This window comes from Sceloporus undulatus, chromosome 2 (assembly GCF_019175285.1).
Source record: "Sceloporus undulatus isolate JIND9_A2432 ecotype Alabama chromosome 2, SceUnd_v1.1, whole genome shotgun sequence".
Taxonomy (NCBI): Eukaryota; Metazoa; Chordata; class Lepidosauria; order Squamata; family Phrynosomatidae; genus Sceloporus; species Sceloporus undulatus.
This window is the reverse complement of record NC_056523.1, coordinates 171,207,959-171,227,994: the sequence shown is the minus strand read 5'-3', so window position 1 is coordinate 171,227,994 and position 20,036 is coordinate 171,207,959. Positions and strand designations below refer to the sequence as shown.

At 41.7% G+C, this 20,036-nt stretch overlaps 1 protein-coding gene across 1 annotated transcript; it reads right to left on the bottom strand.

Moving 5' to 3' along the window:
* Nucleotides 1-333: 333 nt before the first annotated feature.
* Nucleotides 334-11,051, bottom strand: LOC121920454 (keratin, type II cytoskeletal 7-like). Its single transcript, XM_042447594.1, has 9 exons — nucleotides 10,305-11,051; nucleotides 8,665-8,876; nucleotides 7,639-7,699; nucleotides 6,367-6,462; nucleotides 4,751-4,915; nucleotides 4,057-4,182; nucleotides 1,603-1,823; nucleotides 926-954; nucleotides 334-821 (listed from the first exon to the last, which is right to left on the bottom strand). Exons 1-9 carry the CDS (start codon nucleotides 11,049-11,051, stop codon nucleotides 334-336), a joined length of 2,145 nt encoding a protein of 714 aa, XP_042303528.1.
* Nucleotides 11,052-20,036: the final 8,985 nt, after the last annotated feature.

The following is a 20,036-nucleotide window of genomic DNA, read 5'->3' as shown; positions in this document are numbered from 1 at the left end:
ATATTTCCAGTAACAGTTTCTCTGGCAAGCTGCCATCCCTCCCCTACTCTCAAATGCCATGGAATGATATAAGATCCAGAGCACTGCAGAAAGCAACAGTATTTTCTTTCTTTTTTGCTGTTGCCTCTTCACCAGCAGCAAAGGAGAAAAAAATGGGGAAAAGAGAAGAAACCCATGACAATTTCTTTCTCTCCTAAAGATAAACTGCAGATTTTTTTTACCCCTGAAAAAATTACCAAAATTGTTCTCCCTCCAGAAAGAAAGAAAGAAAGAAAGAAAGAAAGTTCTCCAAAGACAGAGAGAAGAACTTTGAGATGCCATTTACACATTGCTCTAGTATAGCTCAGTGGTGTATCCCTCTCCTGCACCACTAGTTGTGCCGTGCGTGGTGTAGCTGCTGCTTACAACAAAGCTCCCTGTACTACAAATCCCACCAGTTGATGACAGGTGTGGCCTGCATGGGCTGCAACCCTCACTCCTTCTACTGGACCCTCTGCTCCTAGAACTACAGCCTCCACCTCCAATACTTTCTATTTTCACTGGGACACAATCTCTCGGTTCACCACATGGCACCACAGTGCTGGTGCTGCATTTACCAAAGCCAGAGCTCATTGTGCATCGAGTGAGGTTCCCTCCGCTCCTGGAGCTGTATCCAGTTTTGCATCCAAGATGTCCACTTCTAGAGCTGAATCTTGCATTGTTGCTGAGGTGTCTTCTTCTACCACCATGCCCTCCAGTTCCAGGGCTGCTGATGTGTCTCCTTCTAAATCCAGCTCCACCAAAGTGACCTCCACCAGACAGGTTGGAGGAACCTGTCACAGCTATAGCAAGAGAGAAGATGTTTCTTATTACTCACACACATGCACACTTCTAGGACTTTAGGAATTGACATTTTTTTCATAGGGTCCTTCTAAAAGTTACTTACATATGTTCACAGGTGTAGAACTACATATCCTGTGGAGGAAAGAGAAGATATACTTGTTAAAAAAAATCCATGTGTCCCAGAAAGCTAAAAGGAAATGGTATAACAATTCTGAAATAGGCAATATTTCTTTTTCTTTTTCTTTTTTTTTTAAAAAGGGGGGATCAATTGTACTAGTATCAATGAAAGGGTACTGATGTGTTTAAAAGCCAGTCTTGTATATAAACTTGCACAGTTCATATTTTATATCTTCATTGGCCACATTCCAGAATTCATAATTAGTTAAAATATATAGTTGGCCCTTCTTATACACAGATTTTTTTATACACTGATTCAAGTATACACGGTTTGAAAATGTTCCAAAAAAGTATAAATTTACCTTGATGTTCCATTTTTTATTAGGGACACCATTTTGCTATGTCATTATATTTAATGGGACTTGAGCATACACGGATTTTGTTATACACGGGGGATCTTGGAACCAAACCCCAGCGTATAACAAGGGTCCACTGTAGCTATAATTTTTAGGATAATTTATACAGTACTACTTCCTGAATTCCAAATGCCAGCTAATGAATTCAGCATTTCCTGATTACACTAATCATCAGCATTCCAAATACAACATTATGTGGCATTCCATCAAAGAAATTAGCAATGTCTGGCAGATATTTTCGACCCACCTGCTTTCTTCTCCTTCCAGAAGTGACTTGTACATTGCAATCTCAATATCCAAAGCTATCTTGACATTCAGCAATTCTTGGTAGTCCCTCAGCAAGCAAGTCAATTCATCCTTAGTTGTCTGCAAGGCCTTCTCCACCTCAGCCAGTTTTTCCTTGGCATCCTTCAGGGTGCAGTCGCCCTGCTGCTCTTTGTCAGCAAGAGCAACCTGCAGTGCTTCCACCTTGAAAGGACACATAGTTTAAAAGGTTAGCCGTTCTGTGGGAATTTTCCTTAATCTAATTAAATCATTCATTAGTAACACCTTAAGAAGAGATGCAGCCAGGTGCTGCTTTCCTAGAACACTTGTACAGCCTTCATATCCAGGTATGTTGAACTACCATTTGGTCATATTGGTGGAAAGGAATGAGAGTTGTAATTCAATCCATGTTGAGGAAAGCTGTTGTAGAAATCAGATAAGATAAGTGAGGTGGCATGTGGTTCTTCTCAACTAGTATTTGTGATGTTAGGTGCATAACCACAGAAGCAACTAAGTGGTACTGAACAAGGAAGCTTCAACATGTGATGGTGGTGGTGGTGATCCTAATTCTTTTCTAGTCTGGTATTAAAGGCAGCTTACAAAAGTTAAAACAGCTACAACTGAAGCAATTTTATAATCACGGAAATGCTTAAAAATAGGGCTTAAACACCCTAAAGGCACTAAATCCAATCTAATCTTGGGAGCTAAGCAGGGTCAGCCCTGGTCAGTACTTGGATGAGAAACTACCAATGAATACCAGCTGAAATAGGCTATATTCCAGAAGAAGGAACTGGCAAAACCCCTCTAAGTCTTCCTTGCCTAAGAAAACCCTGTGAAATTCATGGGGTCACCATCGGCCAACAGGAGACTTGAAGCCATGCAGACACACACACATGCATGTTAAAAACAGAATACAACTATCAACAAAATTTAAAACAACTAAGTTAAAAGAACAACAAATGCAAACAACATAGCCCTTGAAAAACACTTTCCCCTTGAGAAGAAGAGTGCTGAAACAAACAGGTCTTCAGATGCCTATAGAAGGATAGCAGAGAGTAAACATTTGATATAAATATTATCCTACTAAAGACTCCGTGCTCTCTGTTCATAAAGTACACTGTGAATGAGCCAGTGCCAGAGGGGTCTTTCAGACTCTGTAATATAAAGCAGTGCTAGTCAATGTACTGGCCCCTAGGCCATTGGCTGCTGGGCCCTGGCAAGCTTTTTAAGGAAGAAAGAAACAGTGATAGCCAATGGGGACAATCATGATGCCATTCTTTGATAGACAGAGGACGAAAATGGCCAGTTCCTCATATCCGATAACTTGGGATACATCAGTATCTAGATTTTCCATATCACAAAGTTTGCTACAGACTAATCCTTAACTAGAATAATAGTGTTCAAACTGTAACTGAAGTCTTTCCACTGTTCATAAGAAAAAGAACTGTGACTAAAATACAGTTGTGAGTTGCAATGAAATACAGTATAACAAAAAAAATATGTTATTTTAATAGGAACAACAGGAGAAAATCCAAGAAATGTCTTGTAAATCTATTTCTCGCTATGATTGATCTTTGAGGCCTTGTCTTTTAACATGATCAAAATATCTATAAAGAATGTAGATTTCTACAGAATTAATGCTTTGATATTTCTCACCAAGACTAGAGGGATGATTTGGTTCCATGTTGTCCTTCCTGTACTTCCTATGTCCTCTGCGCTACATGCAAGATTCATATATTGTCCTCCTGTCCTGGCAGCAGGGACTAATGGCTTACACTTTACTGGAGTTGTGAATCCATATTGGGCTTTAGTCTGAACTTTGAAAGAGCTATCCAATGTTGTGAACCCTATCCCAAATAGGTTCAGCAACCTGGATAGTTCCCTCGTAGTCTAGGTGAAGATCCATAGCAGATTCACTGTCCCACTGACATGGCATCCATCTTATCCCCCACCCTGATGATGCTCCTGCACACAGAAAACTGTATTTGAGCAATGGTGCACAGAGAGCATAGGCTGGATCCTGGATTTTGCCCCAACTTTCTTAAATGTGTACCTCATACTTTAAAACTTAAAATCAGTTTTACAAATTAACAAATTCATTTTAAATTAGTTTTTTGTGGCCATGTTCTAGAAGAGTTTATCCCTGACGTTTCACCAGCATATATATACAGCTCTCTTCTAGGCCTGCATTCTCTGAAGATGCCAGCCACAGATGCTGGCAAAACATCAGGAATAAACTCTTTTAGAACATGGCTACATAGCCTGAAAAATCCACAATAACTATGGATGCTGGCCATGAAAGCCTTTGACTTCTCATTTTAAGTTGTTTCTTTTTATACTGAATGATGAACTAATCCCTAAATATTTGGACAAAACCATAAATATACACTATTTCTTCTTATTCTCCCTCTCTTCATCTCCAGCCACACCAGCTCACCTGTTTTTTGGCATTTTCCATGTCAGCCTTCAATCGCTGGATAAGGCGGGTCAGTTCTTGAATTTCATGGCGGCTGCTACTCAGGTTGTTACAATAATCCCCCCAGGTACTCTGCAGCTCTTTGTACTAAAATGTGGGAAAGACAGATGATGAGTTTATTTTCACAACTAATCTAACTATAGAATTAGATAGAAAGTAGATTTAGCTCAGGACTGGACAACTGCAAGAAGTCTGGGAGCTCATTTTGTGCTTCTGGGAATGCTCTGTGTGTCTGTGTGTGTTAAGCAGCTTGGAGGAGAAGAGAGATGCAATGTACTCAAAAAGTGAACTGTTATTCCTAGAGATTTCTGGAAGAAGCAATCCACCCTTTAGGGGCCAAATCTCCCTTTGGGGGCCAAATCCAGAAGTATCTAGAAATAATAGTTCATATTTACATGGAAGAGGACAATCTCATATGTCAGATTGAGCTCATTGAAGGAAAGACAGGAGATAAATATAAGTGATGAATTATAATCCCAAATGAATTGCCAGCCTCGGGATTCTTTCATTCTGAGTCTGTGTCTTTTGCACCTGGTTTTTGGCTGGTGGATCAAGTAGAAAAGCACAGAATCTATCAAGCCTAAAGCCTGCCCACCAGTGATGCAATTTCAGTGGTAACCAATACCATTCACAGGTAATCATTTGGGGAATTTACCTTAGTTTCATACAGGGCATTGACTTCATCCTTGCTCCTCTGGGCAATCTCTTCATACTGGCACTTCACAGATTCAATGATGCCCTCCATGTCCAGGTCTCGACTGTTGTCCATAGACACAACAACACTGGTGTCAGATGATGATGTCTGTAGGCTTTCCAGTTCCTGCCAATACATTGTTTCAAAAGATTTTTAACCATTTGGGATGGGGAAGCATGCCACCTTGACTTTTGCCTCGGGCAGCCTCTGGATAGCAATGACTTTTGTCAATAACAACAGCCAGTAGGAATCCATGGGTAGAGTTCTCAGATCTCAGGACCTGGACCCTCTTATTAGGGAGACATGTTGGCTCAGTAGTTAAATGCCTGTGCTGCAGCCACTCACTCACAAACCACAAGGTTGTGTGTTCAATACCAGCCAGGGGCTCCAGGTTGACTCATCCTGGCATCCTTCCATATGTTGCTAAAATGAGTACCCAACTGGTTGGGGGCAAGTAGCTTACACTTTGGAAACTCCTTAGTACACCAGTAAGTGGTATAGAAATGTGCTTGCTTTTACTATTGCTAAGTTCTTAAGATGTGTGAGAGAATTTTAGTGTAAGGATACTGCCTTGAAAACTATAGTCCATGTTTAATTTGATAGGCTTAATGACATAACCAGAGGATGACCTTTGTAACCTCACCCTTGTAACCTCACCAGGGCCCATCTCTTGTGACATAACAAGGGGTCATCTCCAAGGTTTTTACCACATGCGGCTAAAAAGCAGAATTTTAACAGGATCAAAGGGTATTTGGCCGGTACTTATCAGGTGACAATGTGTTTGTTCCTGCTACCACCCTGTTACGATAATGCACCTTTTAGCTGATGGGCAAAACACATCAGTGACCTCTAAATGTCACTACAGTGTGCCCGTGTCAGACTCAGGTGCAATATACACAGCTTTCATCTTACACTGAAAGTCACGTCACAAACAATAATGTCATGGGATGTGAACAATTTCATAGTGACTGACTGTTCTTTTCATGAACTGTCAATCACAAGTCTTAACAATTCATTTCTAAGTCTGGATCAGGAGCATTTCACCAGCATCTCTCCTGAGAAGCCAAGCATCTTTAGTTAACAATAACAGCCCTTTCCCTTCCACTGATCCCCTAGAATTTACAAAAAGGGAGGGAGAAAAGGAAATATTGGATCACTTTGCACTCATCTCTGGGCAAGGCAGAGACATCAAGACTCACATCAAATCTGCTTTGTCTAAATCAGGCAGTATCTTCCCTTACCTGGGTCCCTTTGAGTGAGATGTAGGGGTTCCCCCACTCTCATCATTTCATGTTGGGTTGTGGGAAAAGGGAGGGGCATCTTTTGTGACTTTCCCCCTTTCTCAGTGTTTGGTGCAAAGCATGGCAGAGAGAAATTCATGGGAGTAACACAATCATTTCAGAACAAAAACAGAAAGCAAGAACAAGCCACAACCTAAATCCAAATGTTAATCTCAAGTACATAAAACCCAAGAAATTAACAGAAATTATTGTTGATTTACTTGGCCTACTCTAATTAGGACCAGCAACAGAATTTAGTCCCACATGTGTTGGTCAAGGATGGGGATGCTTGCTTACCGCATCGTAGACACATCTGAGGAACTCTAATTCCTGTCTTAGGGCTTCCTCTTTCACCTCCAGCTCCACCTTGCCAGTATAGGCACAATCCACATCCTGATAGACACGACATAGTCAATGTTGTTGGCATCAATTATAAATAAACCGTTTGAAGAAAAAGAAAGAAATTATGTACAAGAAGATCTTCACATGTTCAGTCAAGATTTAGGTGCAGTGAACAATAAAATCCAAACCTTCCCCTTTGTACTCACAATATTAACGCACTTAAGACTTCAGTCCCAAATACTAAAGGGGGTAATTATGCATTTCCAGTAGTTGTTGGCCTACAACTCCCATCAGCCCTACCTAGCATAAACACTGGTGAGAAATGTTCGAAGTTGTGGTCTAACAACATTGAGAAGGCTGTGTGATTCCTTCTCCTGTGGTATACAATTGCCCTCTTCAGAAGAACTATATTTAAGCAGATATGCATAAGAATCCACAGTAACTGTATATGTCCCAACTGGAGGTAGAAGATAGGAGGGGTACAATCAAACATAGAGATCCATTTCATTAGCTTACTGTCTTTCAGGAATTATATACCACCAGATTATCCAACAAAATATGTGATTGATAATGGTGGGTATTTTTCTCTCATTTCAAGTAACTCTTGCTATACTTTCTGACTGTAAGCTCCATGTGTGCTGTGACTCACTGCAATGTTCTTTAGCTTTCACAAGATGCACCACATTGCTTTTACATTTGATAGACATCTGAATGAGATCTGTGTTTATATAGATTTACGAAATGCAATTAAAAATATATAGAAAAAACTGCAATGTAAGAATGACCTACAATATGTATGGTGTAAATGCATGTCCCACTTTACTAGAAAATATTTAAAGTGGCTTACATCATTATAAGACAGGAGTAAGAAACGTATGACCCTCCAAATATTGTTAGATTGCAACTCCCATTAGCCCCATCTAGCATAGACAATGTTGAGGAATGAAAAGAGTTGGAGTTCAGCAACATCTGGAAGACCACTTTTAAAAAAACCCTCATTGTGCTGTGAACATCAAGGGCCTTTCTTTTGATTGCATGGGAACATAAATAAAAACCAATGGGTAAGACTGAATTTCTATCTGGTTCAGCATTGTTTCCCCACACATTGGCCAATTGGATGCTCCTAGGAAGCCCATTACCAAATGTAGGACTGCTGTCTATTCTACATCTAATCCTTTAGTCATTTTCATTGCCCATTTATGTCATTAACAGTCAAAGATTACTGACCTTTTTCAGCACCACGAATTCATTTTCTGCACTCAGACGTCGATTGATTTCTCCTTCATACCTTGCAGTAGAAAAAATTGAGATACTAAAAACTCTGAGAGCGTGACATGCCCTGCTTAACATTAACAATATAGGAAAGTCCCAAGGAATCACTGTCTATTAGAGCAATGGACCCTAGCACAAGTGTTTGTAAGGCAGGAAGGGGGCTTGACTAGGCTAGTAAAACATGATCTAGCAAAACTGGACCACCAAGGCTCCTATTCGAACCTCCCTAGGCCAGAAGTGTAAAATGACCAAGCACTAAAAAAATATTAAGACAACTGTTGTCATTGAGCTATCTCAGAAATAATAAAAGCTGTCTGCAACCTACGCTAGGCACACTTACTTTGGTATAACTCCCCTAATCTCATGGATGGCACTTTTAAGTCCATATTGTGCTTATACATGCCCTCATAATTAATTATGTATGAATGACAGCAGATGGGGAAAGTACTTTGCCCTCCTCTTGTGTCTACCTGCAAGCAGATAAAATTAACAACAACCAGCCTACCAATGTTGAGACACACCCTGGCATCTTAAAATCAGTTTCAGGGTCCCTGGGTAGAGCACTGCACTAGTACTGGGGAATTTTAGGTATCAAGACCTTGTATGGCCATAGAGCATATAATGGAGGAAGACTTGTGTCAGTCAGTATTTCTGATATGCTGTTGCTGGTGAGTTCTGTATATGAATGTGCCTTCAAGTCACCTGTCAATGCATGGTGACCAGATGAATTTTCCTAGGCAAGGAATTCTCAGAGGTGGTTTTGCCAGTTCCTGCCTCTGAAATATATCCTGCAGCACCAGGTATTTGTTGGCTGTCTCCCATGATCTCACCCAAGTACTAACCAGATCTGACCCCGCTTAGCTTCCAAAATAGGAGAGGATCTGGTGCCTTTAAGGTATTTCGACCAGTGTGGGGAGTATTACCCCCGCCTGAAGTCAGGATTGTGCAAGTAATTTTATTTCCTATTGCTGTGTATTGTACCTGCATTTGTAATCTTCAACTACATCCTGGAATTTGACTTGTTCCAGTTTGAGTTGCTCCCGTTCATTCAACAAAATCTCCAGCTGCTTCTTCAGGGTTGCAATATATTTCTGAAACAGATGTTCAATGCTTTTCCTCTCCTGGGGTTCCTGTTGTTGCAGACAGCCCCATTTGGTTTCCAGAAGTTTATTCTGCTGTTCCAAGTGTCTCACCTGTAATTGTAGTGGGTGTCAAGATTATATTATGTCAGTACAAACTGCAAATAAAGACCTTGAGTCCTGCCTGTTAATGAGAATGGGGAATCTTTTTTTTTCCCCCCTTTGGAAAATAGATGGGAAAATAAAGCATCAAACACAATTCAAAGTTTAATCATGCTATCACATTTTCCTTCAGGGTCAGAGACCAATTCTCTGGTGATTTTTACTGTCTTTTAAATGATAAATTGTAGAACTAAAACAAAACTGGTCTGCAAAAAAATAGGAAAGCAAGATTTACAGCACAGTCCTAGGCATATTTATTTTGCAGTGAACCTCCCCGGTGTTGTTTAATTTCTAGAGAAGGGAGAATAGTAGCTATATTCACTGCTACATTAGCCAGCTATAAGCCTCAGTTTACTGGATACAAATAAAGTGGTGTTTACTGGAGAGAGTGTAGAATGGAATCTGTGCAATCCTGCAACAGTGAATCAAAACATATACATCTTCCTCCCCCTTCACCATAGGCCAGTGCAACTCCAAAAAATCACAAGGTAGAGAGTGGAAAAAAAGAGCACAGGAGCAGGCACCAGTTTGCTCCACTGAAAAACTTGGAGTGATTTGTTTGCACTTCTGCATCCTGAATATCTTGCTTCAGAGTGGCTTGAAAAGTAAAGAGCCCAAAACACTGTAGACCATCAGAAAATACTAGAGGCTGCACCATACCTTGCAACAGCCAACCCAGCAATTTTTTGTCCTCTGAATTCCTGGAGGTGCAGTTGCTCATTCTGTCTCTATACTATAATGGTGTGTTAGGCACTGCTGCAGACCATATCATTCCTCTTCCCCACTCCATTTTCTACAGTCTTTATTATACTTTCCTTGATGTTTCCATGATTGTTGGAGCCAAACTGAAGCACTGTGCGGTGGATATGACATCTCAGAATTGTGCCCATAAGGCTTTTATCGATGGATCTGTACACAAGCCAATGGATTTATACTTTTTACCAATGCCGTAGCAAGCACACATGTAAATAAAGGCCACATGCCTCTGGTGTGTTCCTGTAAGGACAGTTTCCCACCAGATATTGACTTTGATAAGGACCATTTTCTGCAGAGCTCTTTTAATATTTGAAAAACTGCCCATCCTGCCATTTTGTTAACATGCAATTGCTTAAATTAAATTGACTGATCAACAACAAATGGTGTTTAACTGGTTGATGGAGTAAGATTTTAGTAAGACAAGCAAAAGATCAACAAAACAAGATGTTTCAAAAAGATGGGGAAATGTAATCACAGTGGCAGAATATGGTTTGCTTTGTTCCATTTCCCCACTCAAGCGCAGCTGAAAATATAATTGCAGGCTCTTTGATCAGTATGATGTTTTTATTTTGTCTATTTACAAAAGACTCTTTAAAATGAAATTTAGTAGATGACGATCCTCACCTTATCAATGAAGCAGGCAAACTTGTCATTGAGAGTTTTAATTTGCTCTCGTTCTTCCTCTTTCACACGGGAAATTTCTGGATCCACTTTGATACACAGGGGTCTCAAGAGGTTTGCATTGATTCTCACTGCATGGATCCCCCTTCCATCACCAAAGCGGCTCATGGGATCATAGCCCAAACTACCACAAGTAAAACTACCACAACTAAGGCCTCGCTTGCCATAGACACCACCACCAAGACTTCGGCTACTGAAGCCTGTTTTCCCATACCTTTTGCTACAGCCACCACCGAGGCTCCGGCTGCTGAAGCCACTACTTCTATAGCCACCACTGTAACCTGTGTCGTAGCCTTCAAGGCTGTGGCTGCTGAATCCTCCACCTGGGCTATAAACCCCTACACTGTGACTACTAAAGCTCCCATGCCTTGCAACACCAGCACCATAACCTATGGGTCCAGGTCCATAGCCTAAGGGCCCAGCACCATAGCCCAAGCTACTAAAATCCCTGAAGCCTGCACTGTATCCACCAGAACTTCCTCCATATCCTCCAAGGCTTCCTCCTGAAAGTCTCCTGCTACGGCCAATGTTGTAGTGGCTGATGTTGCTGTAACCACCACATCTCCCTGCTCCAGTGTAGCAGATAGAAGACAAACTGTTGGCTCCCCTATATCCACGGCTGATGGCTGAAGCAGATGTGACACACCGCCTTCCATTAAGAGATCCCGAGCTGCAGCACGGTTGGGTCATGGTGTTGTGTGGAGAGACGAGACCAAGGTTGCTGAAGCAAAGCTGAGCTGCAGATATCCCAAAAAGGAGGGCAGGCAGGCAGAGAGTGGAACCCCTTTCATGTGTCCATCAGAGGTTACCCTTTATATACCTCTGAAGGTCTGGGCTTGGCTCCAAGATAATGATCATTTGGAAGTCATAAATGTTAAACATGTTTGGTTTTTCCCTCCCCCTTCCCCAAACATGCAGACAAAAATGCATCAAAGAGAGCTAGCCTTATGTCAATGAAGTAATCTAAATTTTTAAAAAGTCGCTTGGCTTGCAAGCATTCTCAATGTTGTGTTGCTTAATTGAACCTGTTTTCCATGGAGCAATTATAGGCTTGAGCTAAAATGGTTCCTGAGAGGTCCTTTGCATTTTGCCTTTCCTGGGTTTCATCGTTTCATCAGCTTGTCCCTTCCTTCATAACACGCAGGACAGAATATTTTGCAGACTGGACTTCTAGGCTTTTGTGACTCAAGAGAGGCAAGTTACCCCATTCTAACAGTGGCCCAGTGCCATGAAAGGAGCAAACAACCAGAAAATGATGCAAACGAGTGCTACCAAAAGTGGTAGTTTGTGGACTAGCATCTGTCCATAAGTCATCAGCTGTTTGTCTTGTGATATGGGACCAATACAATACCAGTTCCTGTCTCTCTCTCTCTCTCTCTCTCTCTCTCTCTCTCTCTCTCTCTGTGTGTGTGTGTGTGTGTGTCTGTGTGTGTGAACAAGAGGAGTTGTCACTCTGCCACATCACATAATTTGAGAAGTGCTAATATAAATAAATCTTAGGAAAATTTCAGGTTGCTCAAAATTTCCAAGCAAGGGTGACATGTGTTAGCTTCACTTTCTCCCACACAAAATTTATTTAAAATTCAAGTTCTGTCCACCTTTCACCTGAAGTTTGCAAATTCTTGAAAAGTCTTCAAAAACAAATGTAACCAGCATTCCGATCTCTTTACACTGGTAAAATTCAGTAAATGCAGTTGTTCTCAGTATGGAGATGGACATGTTGCACTTGCCTGCAGCTTGCCTTAAAGGTGTTAAAGATGAGGAACCCAGAAGGAGGAGGAGGAGGAGGAGGAGGAGGCGGCAACAGAATTCGATCATAAATGTGGTTGAATACACAGGATTTCAAACCAAAACTTTTAAGAGTTAAGTTCTCAAAGGCCCTGGGCCAAGATGGGCAAATAAGCCACATTTGATCTTGTAAAATCTCAAATTCTTGTGAACCTGAAGGAATTGGCAAGATTTGGGGAAATTCTAGAGCAAATTCTTGAGCAAAAATTCTCACTCGTCCCTATTTCCAAATGGTTCTTGTGGTTCTTGTCACACAAAGAGAGAACAGGCAATGACCTAAATCACGGGTAGAACACATGTGGCCCTCCCAAGGTTGCCAAGCTGGACAATGGGCAGGACTCCTGTTTGTTGTTATTGTTGTTGTGTGCCTCAGAGTCATTTTTGACTTATAGCAAGTCTAAAGCAAACCTATCATCGAGTTTTCTTGGCAAGTTTCTTCAAAGGAGATTTGCCATCTTTTTAGGCTGAGAGTGTGTGACTTGCCAAAGGTCACCCAGTGAGTGGAATTTCCATGGAATTTGAAGCCTGGTCTCCAGAGTCACAGCCCAGTGCTTAAACCACTAGATTACGCTGGCTCTCAATCCTTTAGTGCTGTACAGTTCTTTTATTTACTTGTCTGTTTAAATACTTATACATCAGCTCTCAGTCCCTGTTATAGGAACAAAGCTGGGCTCTTCTCTGCCCCCCACTCTCCACTGGCCAATAAATTTCCATGTTTGGGGGTGGGTGGGATTGTAGCAGCCAACTGGTGGGTTTTGGGGAGTGAGGGAAGAGACATCATGTAGTTCCACTATGTCTTCCTGCTCCAGAATCTAGTAACTAACAGATATTGTTGGGCTGCAATTCTCAGGAGTCTAGACAACTTATAGATTTATAGTTTTATAGCCTTCTCTTCCAAAGAGTGTTGGTGCCTTACAAAACTATATAGTAAATCCCAGGATTCTGTAGGATGGAGCCATGGCAGTTAAACTGGTACCAAACTGCATTATTTCTACAGTGTAGATGCACCCACTGTCAGCTTTGGCTTGCACAAGGTTTAATCAATGTCTTTGGAGAGGCTTGGTGATTTGTTATTTGGACGGGGTTGGATTGTGATAAAAGCCACCAGCTTTGGGAATTGTTCCTCAAACTCTTCTTCTTCCCTGGTTGCTGCTTTCACAGTTCACATCCTGATCTGGAGCCACCAAGTCTGATGACTGTGGGTCAACACCAAGAAGATCTCTTCCTGTCCCACCTTCTTCCGACCAACTCCCTTTCATTTCAGAGGTATGTACCAGTTGGGGATAATGAGAGCAGCTTTTGCTTAGCACTGTGTCTGGGGAATCTTAAACAAGACTCATTTGCTTTGTTAATCTTCTGCTAATTTTACTGGGTTGTGTGAAGAATGTCAGGTGCACAACATCAGGAGGGAGGATCCATCCTCCTCCTCTCAGATGTGGTTTGCTCCATATGCCTTCTATAATCTTACAACACCTTGCGGCTACTAATGTTTTCCACCTCTCATTGCAAAAGCAAAACATGTAAGTGGGGGAGGAAAAAATACACATGAAATACCCAGGTAGAGAAGACTCCTATGGTAATGCGTAAAGGCGTCCCTTATTCCTATATAAGGGTGGCACTCACACAGGCCTCCAGGCATTGTTGAACTGCCATTCCCAACAGCCCTAACTAACAGAACCAGAACTGAAGAGTGTTGGGATGGCCCCTAGAATGGAGCACTCAAAGAATATTTCTTCCAAAGTTTTGGACAATTATTTCTTCCAGAGTTTTGGACAATTAATTTTGAGATCTACAACTTCATACCTTCCAACTTTTCATTGATGAAAACTGTCACACATGTAGCCAAGCAAGATCAGAATGTGGCCAAGATGGAAAAAAGTTACTAATGAGGGAGAACAAACAAGCTAGGAGAAGCTTCAGCAGTTTGCTTTTGCCAGAGCATACTGGCAAGGGGCAAGATTCAACCCCCTCCTCTCCTAAAGAAGGCAGATATGTTAATAGCTAGCATGTCAGTTTGCTACTTGTAACAGCATTGTTACAAATTTCAGTAGTAGTAAGTACTACTGTTGAAGATTTTTCCTCCTTGAGTCCTAATACTTTTGTTAGACTTTTCTAATATGCAGTCTAATTGTTGGAGTCCTCACTTCTGGTTTGTCCCCACACAAGAACCATAACCTCTTCTAATGGAGCAGAGCCAAGTCTTCCATTGTTTCTTTGGGGAACGTTGTCACCAGCACAGGAATGCCTTGCACTGGACTTTCTAAACATATGAGGAAGGGACAGTGACTACCAAAGTTACATTCACTTCTTTCACTTTCTTAGCCAGAAGCAGCACCACTGCTTTGATTTAATTGACTCAGCTGGAGATGGAATTGACTTGGTTCTACTACTTGCACAGGTAACCAGACCTTGATCTTGGCAGGGTACAGACCGCCGCTTTGCGGCGGTCTGCCGTCGCCGCCAGTAGGTCCGCGGGGGAGCCGGAGCCTTCACACGGACCGAAAAAGAAGCTCCAAAATGGGAGGGGCGCGCTCGCTACGTCACAAGCGGCGCGACGCGTACGGACGCTCAGCGGCCGATACGCAAAGATGGCGCCGGCCATGTAGAAGGGCCGGCGCCATCTTGTACGAACGGAGTCCGTACTAGGCCCAGGGGTGTCTATAAGAGACGCCCCCTTTTTAAAATGGGACGTCCAGAGGACGTCCCAAATGGCGGTGCAGAAAGCACAGGCCAGGATCTCCTGGGGACAGCCTGGAGTATCCTGGCCCCAGATCTGCCCTAACTTCCCCCTGTTATGTGGCCCTCCATTGCAATAATCCAGAACCCTTCATTGTGACACCGGGCAGCTGTTCACATACATCCCACTGAGCCACCCAATGCATCCACCACTGCTGCAGGTCACTTTGCTCTGCTGCAGGTCATTTTGCATTTTGAAATTCCTTTGCTGGGTGAAAAAAATTCCTATGGTAATGTGCAAATGTGTCCCTTTGGGTGCCATGCTCTGACCTCATGGTGAGTGACTGGTGGCAGACACACCAGGTGGCTCAGATGACATGTTTTAAACAGCCACCCCTCATCATAACAGAGGGCTCTGGATCTTCCTAAAAGATATGGAGTGAAAAGTAAGTTTTTAAAATTCATTACTGAGGAAGGGGTACAGCCGGTTCTGGTGATGAATGTGGTGGACATCATCTGGTTTGTTCACATCAAATCTGGTATTTGAACCCTATATCTTCAGAATCCCCACTCAGAGGACAAGGGGTGGCTAGTTTATTTGGCCCATGCAGACAGGGCCCTTGAGAAAATATCCATCTGCTCCAAATTCATCTCTTCCTCTAACACCATAATCATCCACCCTGTCAGAGCCAATATTTACAATGCAACCATAACTTGCTCTTCCAGATCTAACCTATACAACCAGTGTCCTCATCAGCATCATTTCTGCTTCTTCCAAAGCTGTGCGCTACCCCATCTGAAACTGCTGTGCTGTGCACTCTGCTTATGCAGAACTGCCAGTGCCTGTGGAGCCAAAGTGTTTATTTCCTGAGTTGTGTCTGGTGACTATGATCATTTCCATAATCTTGTGGCTGAATTCATACATCCCTTCCAGTCTCTGCAACAGGAGTGCCTCTAGTACAGCACAAATTTGATCCAGATTCAGTTTTTCCTTTAATAATGAATCTCCCACTCACAAACTGATATCCTCACTAGAATTATACATGCTTCATCCAGGATTGTTCTCCTCTCAGAACAGCATCTTTCACTCTCACAAGATTCTGTTCCACGTTCTCCACCTCCAAAACAGCAATTGAAGCCAAGCCCTCTGCTTCCAAAACTATGCATATTTCTTCCATCCTCATGAGCACATTAATTAGCTGCATATTGGTGTAGGTATGTGTGTGTTTTAAATAATTCTTTGTTTCTTGATTTGCAATAAGGAACAAGAAGCTGATTGTATATAACTGGGAAATATCATCTTTCTCCTGCCTCCATCTAGCATAATTAGTATTGGTAAGAGTCAGTAACAAAGTTAATTTTGGTGTTGCTATCATCAGGAACGTAAATTTAGAAGCCAATGTCTTCTCTCCTTTTTATTTATTTATTTATTTATTTATTTTGCAACTGTGTAGTATTAAATTGCAATTTCTATCAGAATCTGTTATACCAGAAACTCAGTTGTTGCTCTGGAGAACCCCCTGAGGTCATTGACATAGAAAACTAAAATGTAGCCACCACTTTTCCTACTACAATCTGATGGAGATCTGCTTATAGAGTCAGATATAACGTAATATATACTTACTTCTTCCAGATTTATTCTTAAGTCTAAAATTATGCCTTATAAGTGTTTGAAGCCTGCCTTCTGAATAGCAAATGTTTTGCTGCCATATCACTCATTTTCAGAGCTGAATCCATCTTTAGTTGAAATAGATTCAACTATTCTAATTCCATATCTTCTACTCTACAACTCAGTGTGTCACTAACTTATGCTCTCATAGCACAATGTGGGATCTTGAACTCTGTTTCTCAGATGTCCATCTACTTAGGAAAAGTCATTTAATTTTACCGTAAGCACATTTCTGGTATGTTTCTTCCATCCACTCATTGTGCAAAGAGCAAGCAAAAATCCTAAAGGGCTTTCACCTGCAGATCAAATAGTATTTGGAAATCACATTACCTTGCTGCCACCAGGCATTAGAAGATAATAATTAACTTAATTAATTTCCAAATGGCTTAATCTTTGATGACATTTGCCTTGCTCTTCACTTTGAGTCCTGTTTATCTGCATGTACTGAAAGATTATAAGAAGATATATTTTCTAATGGGATATCAACTGATTTGTGGTTTGCTGTTAACTGCCCTCAAGTCGACACCGACTCATGGCCACCATGGTGACGAGACATCTCCAAGTTCTGTATCCTTCACTGCTCTGCTTAGGTCCTGCAAACCCAGGCCTGTGACTTCTCTGACTGAGTCTATCCATCTGCACCTTCCTCTCTTTCTACTATCCATCCTAGCATTATTACCTTTTCCAATGAGTCATGCCTTGTCATCATGTGGCCAAAGTATGACCGCCTCAATTTGATCATCATTAATTTTGAATGTTATTGTATTTTTAATGTATTTTTACTGTTGTAACCCGCCCAGATTCCTTGTGATTGGGCAGGCTATAAACAAATAAATTATTATCATCATCATCATCATCATCATCATCATCATCATCATCATCATCATCATGGCTTCCAAGGAGATTGCAGGCTTGATTTGTTCAAGGACCTATTTGTTTGTCTTTTTGGCTGTCCATGGTATCCTCAGCACTCTTCTCCAGCACCTCATCTCAAATGAGTTGATCTTCTTCTTATCCACTTTCTTGACTGTCCAGCTTTCACATTCATACATGGAGATGGGGAATACAGTGGCTTGGATGATTCTAACTTGAGTGTTCATTTGTATGTCTTTACTCTTTAGGACAGTGGTTCCCAACCTTCCTAATGCCGTGACCCTTTAATACAATTCCTCGTGTTGTGGTGACCCAAACCCATGAAATTATTTTCATTGCTACTTCATAACTGTAATTAAATAGGTGTTTTCCAATGGCCTTAGACGACCCTCATGAAAGGGTCATTTGACCCCCAAAGGGGTCCCGACCCACAGGTTGGGAACCACTGCTTTAGGATCTTGTCTAGTTCTTTAGTGACTCGCTTTCCTATTCTATGATTTGTTGACTGCAATCTCCATTCTGATCAATGTTTGATCCTAAGTATGAAAGCTCTAACTATTTTGATTTCCTCATTATCTAGGTTGAATTTATGTATTTCTTCTGTGGTCATTATTTTTGTTTTCGTTATGTTCAGCATTAAAGCATTGGTATCCAAAGAGGCTGAAATGCATATTCCATGGAAATAAATCACTGTGTGTGGTATAGTGGTTTGAGTGTTGGATTACAACTCTAGAGAACAGGGTTTCATTCCCAGCTTAGCTATGAAACCCACTGAGTAACCTTGGGAAAGTCACCCTCTTTTAATCTCAGTGGGAGGTAAAAGCAAACCCCCTCTGAACGAATATTTCCAATAAACCCCTGCTGTGATATGTTTGACACCATAAGTCGGAAACAACTTGAAGGCACACAGGAGCAGCATATTACAAACCAATAAAAGCTGTATAAAATGTATAAATGTGCTATTTAATTTCCTTCTCATAGAGTCCTGGTGGCACAGTGGTTAAATGCCTGTACTGCAGTCACTCGCTCACAAACCACAAGGTTGTGAGTTCAATACCAGAGAAAGGGCTCAAGCTCGACTCAGGCTTGCATTCTTCTGAGGAGGTTGCTAAAATGAGTACCCAGATTGTTGGGGGCAATTAGCTTACACTTTGTAAACCACTTAGGAAGTGCTTAAGTGCACTGATAAGCAGTATAGAAATGTACTTGCTATTGCTATTGCTATTCCCAAGAGATCTCTGGGAAATGTGCAGTGAGGGGCTTTTCCAATTGCTAACTGCGAGTTCTTGCAGCTCCTCACCAAAATTATTGTTCTCTAGGGGAGATGTAATGCCTAGATTGATCTAAAACCCATACAGGCTTGTTGTCTGAACAGTCCCTTTGAGATTACATTTATGCTCATGGTCAGTACTGAGGGAGAATAGCCAGTCTCCTATTTTTCCTCAAAACAGTTATTGTGGGAAGACCTGCTGGATAAGATTCATCAACTGAGTACACTGAGTTTAAAATAACAGTAAAGACCACTATCTTCTGGCAAGCCTACCCAGATGATTTTTAAAGCAAGCATCTTGAATTATGTACTGGTTGTTTTTAGTATGTATTGGTCTGGAGTGAGAGACAAGTAAAGAAGGAGGAGGAGGAAGAGAAAGAGGAGGAGGAGAAACAGCTTTGTTTCTACCTCCTGCGACAGCAAAAATAGATCACTCCCCCTTTTTCACAGTCTCAAGGTAGAAACCTGTTGGTTCCTGTGACAATGACGACCCTCTCACTAACTGAAGTGGCTTTATTACGTGTTTGTTGTTATCTGTAAAATTACTTCAGGCCACTCCGTGTTGAACATGAAGAAAAACAAATAACTTTATTTACATTCAGAACATATGACTGTATCTTTCTTAGTGGCTGGTTCTCAAGCTTGTTGTTACAGTACACGAGTTACTTTTGCTTTTACACATGTACTGTGTTTACATTCCCTCACTGACTTAGTTCTCACAGAACATATTCCCTTAATGACACTGGACTTCTCTCATCCTTTAAAAGGTGCTTTCATGGAATTGGGAGTCTGAATCCCATCCAGCTGAACCCCTATTCTGAACTGCACCTCCTGGCAGTTTTTTAAAACACCCTCTTGCTTCTGCAGGCTTGACACACTCTCCTCAGCTTTCTCTCACTCTTCCTTTTATATCCGCTCCTCAGGCAGGCCTCCACCTTCTCAGCCTGTCCCTAATTGGATACTCTGGACTTTCTATGTTGCCAGTGCTTCTCCCCAGTTCCTTACACCAGAGGATGTCCCACATCGGCATACATCCCCTTTCAACTGAGGTTGCTGCTATCTGTAGTTTGGTGTGGCACCAGAGCTCTCTGACAGGGAAGGCTAACTATCTCACCAAACTACAAATCTAAGAATTCCACAGCACTGAGCCATGTAAAACTGGATTATTTCTGCACGGTGGCAGCAGCCTGAAGCAGTGGGGAATGGCAGCAAAAACCATACTTCTTAGGAGATTAAGCTGCCCTGCCAGCTCCACAGCAGCTCAGGAGACATCAGAGTAGCCTTATCTCCTGACAGGGATGGCTTTTCTGCTGATATCCTTCCTGTTGTTGCAGCACTCACAGTGTCTTTTCCTCGGCTGCTAGATCTTGGGCCAATTCACACTACAGAATTATAGCTT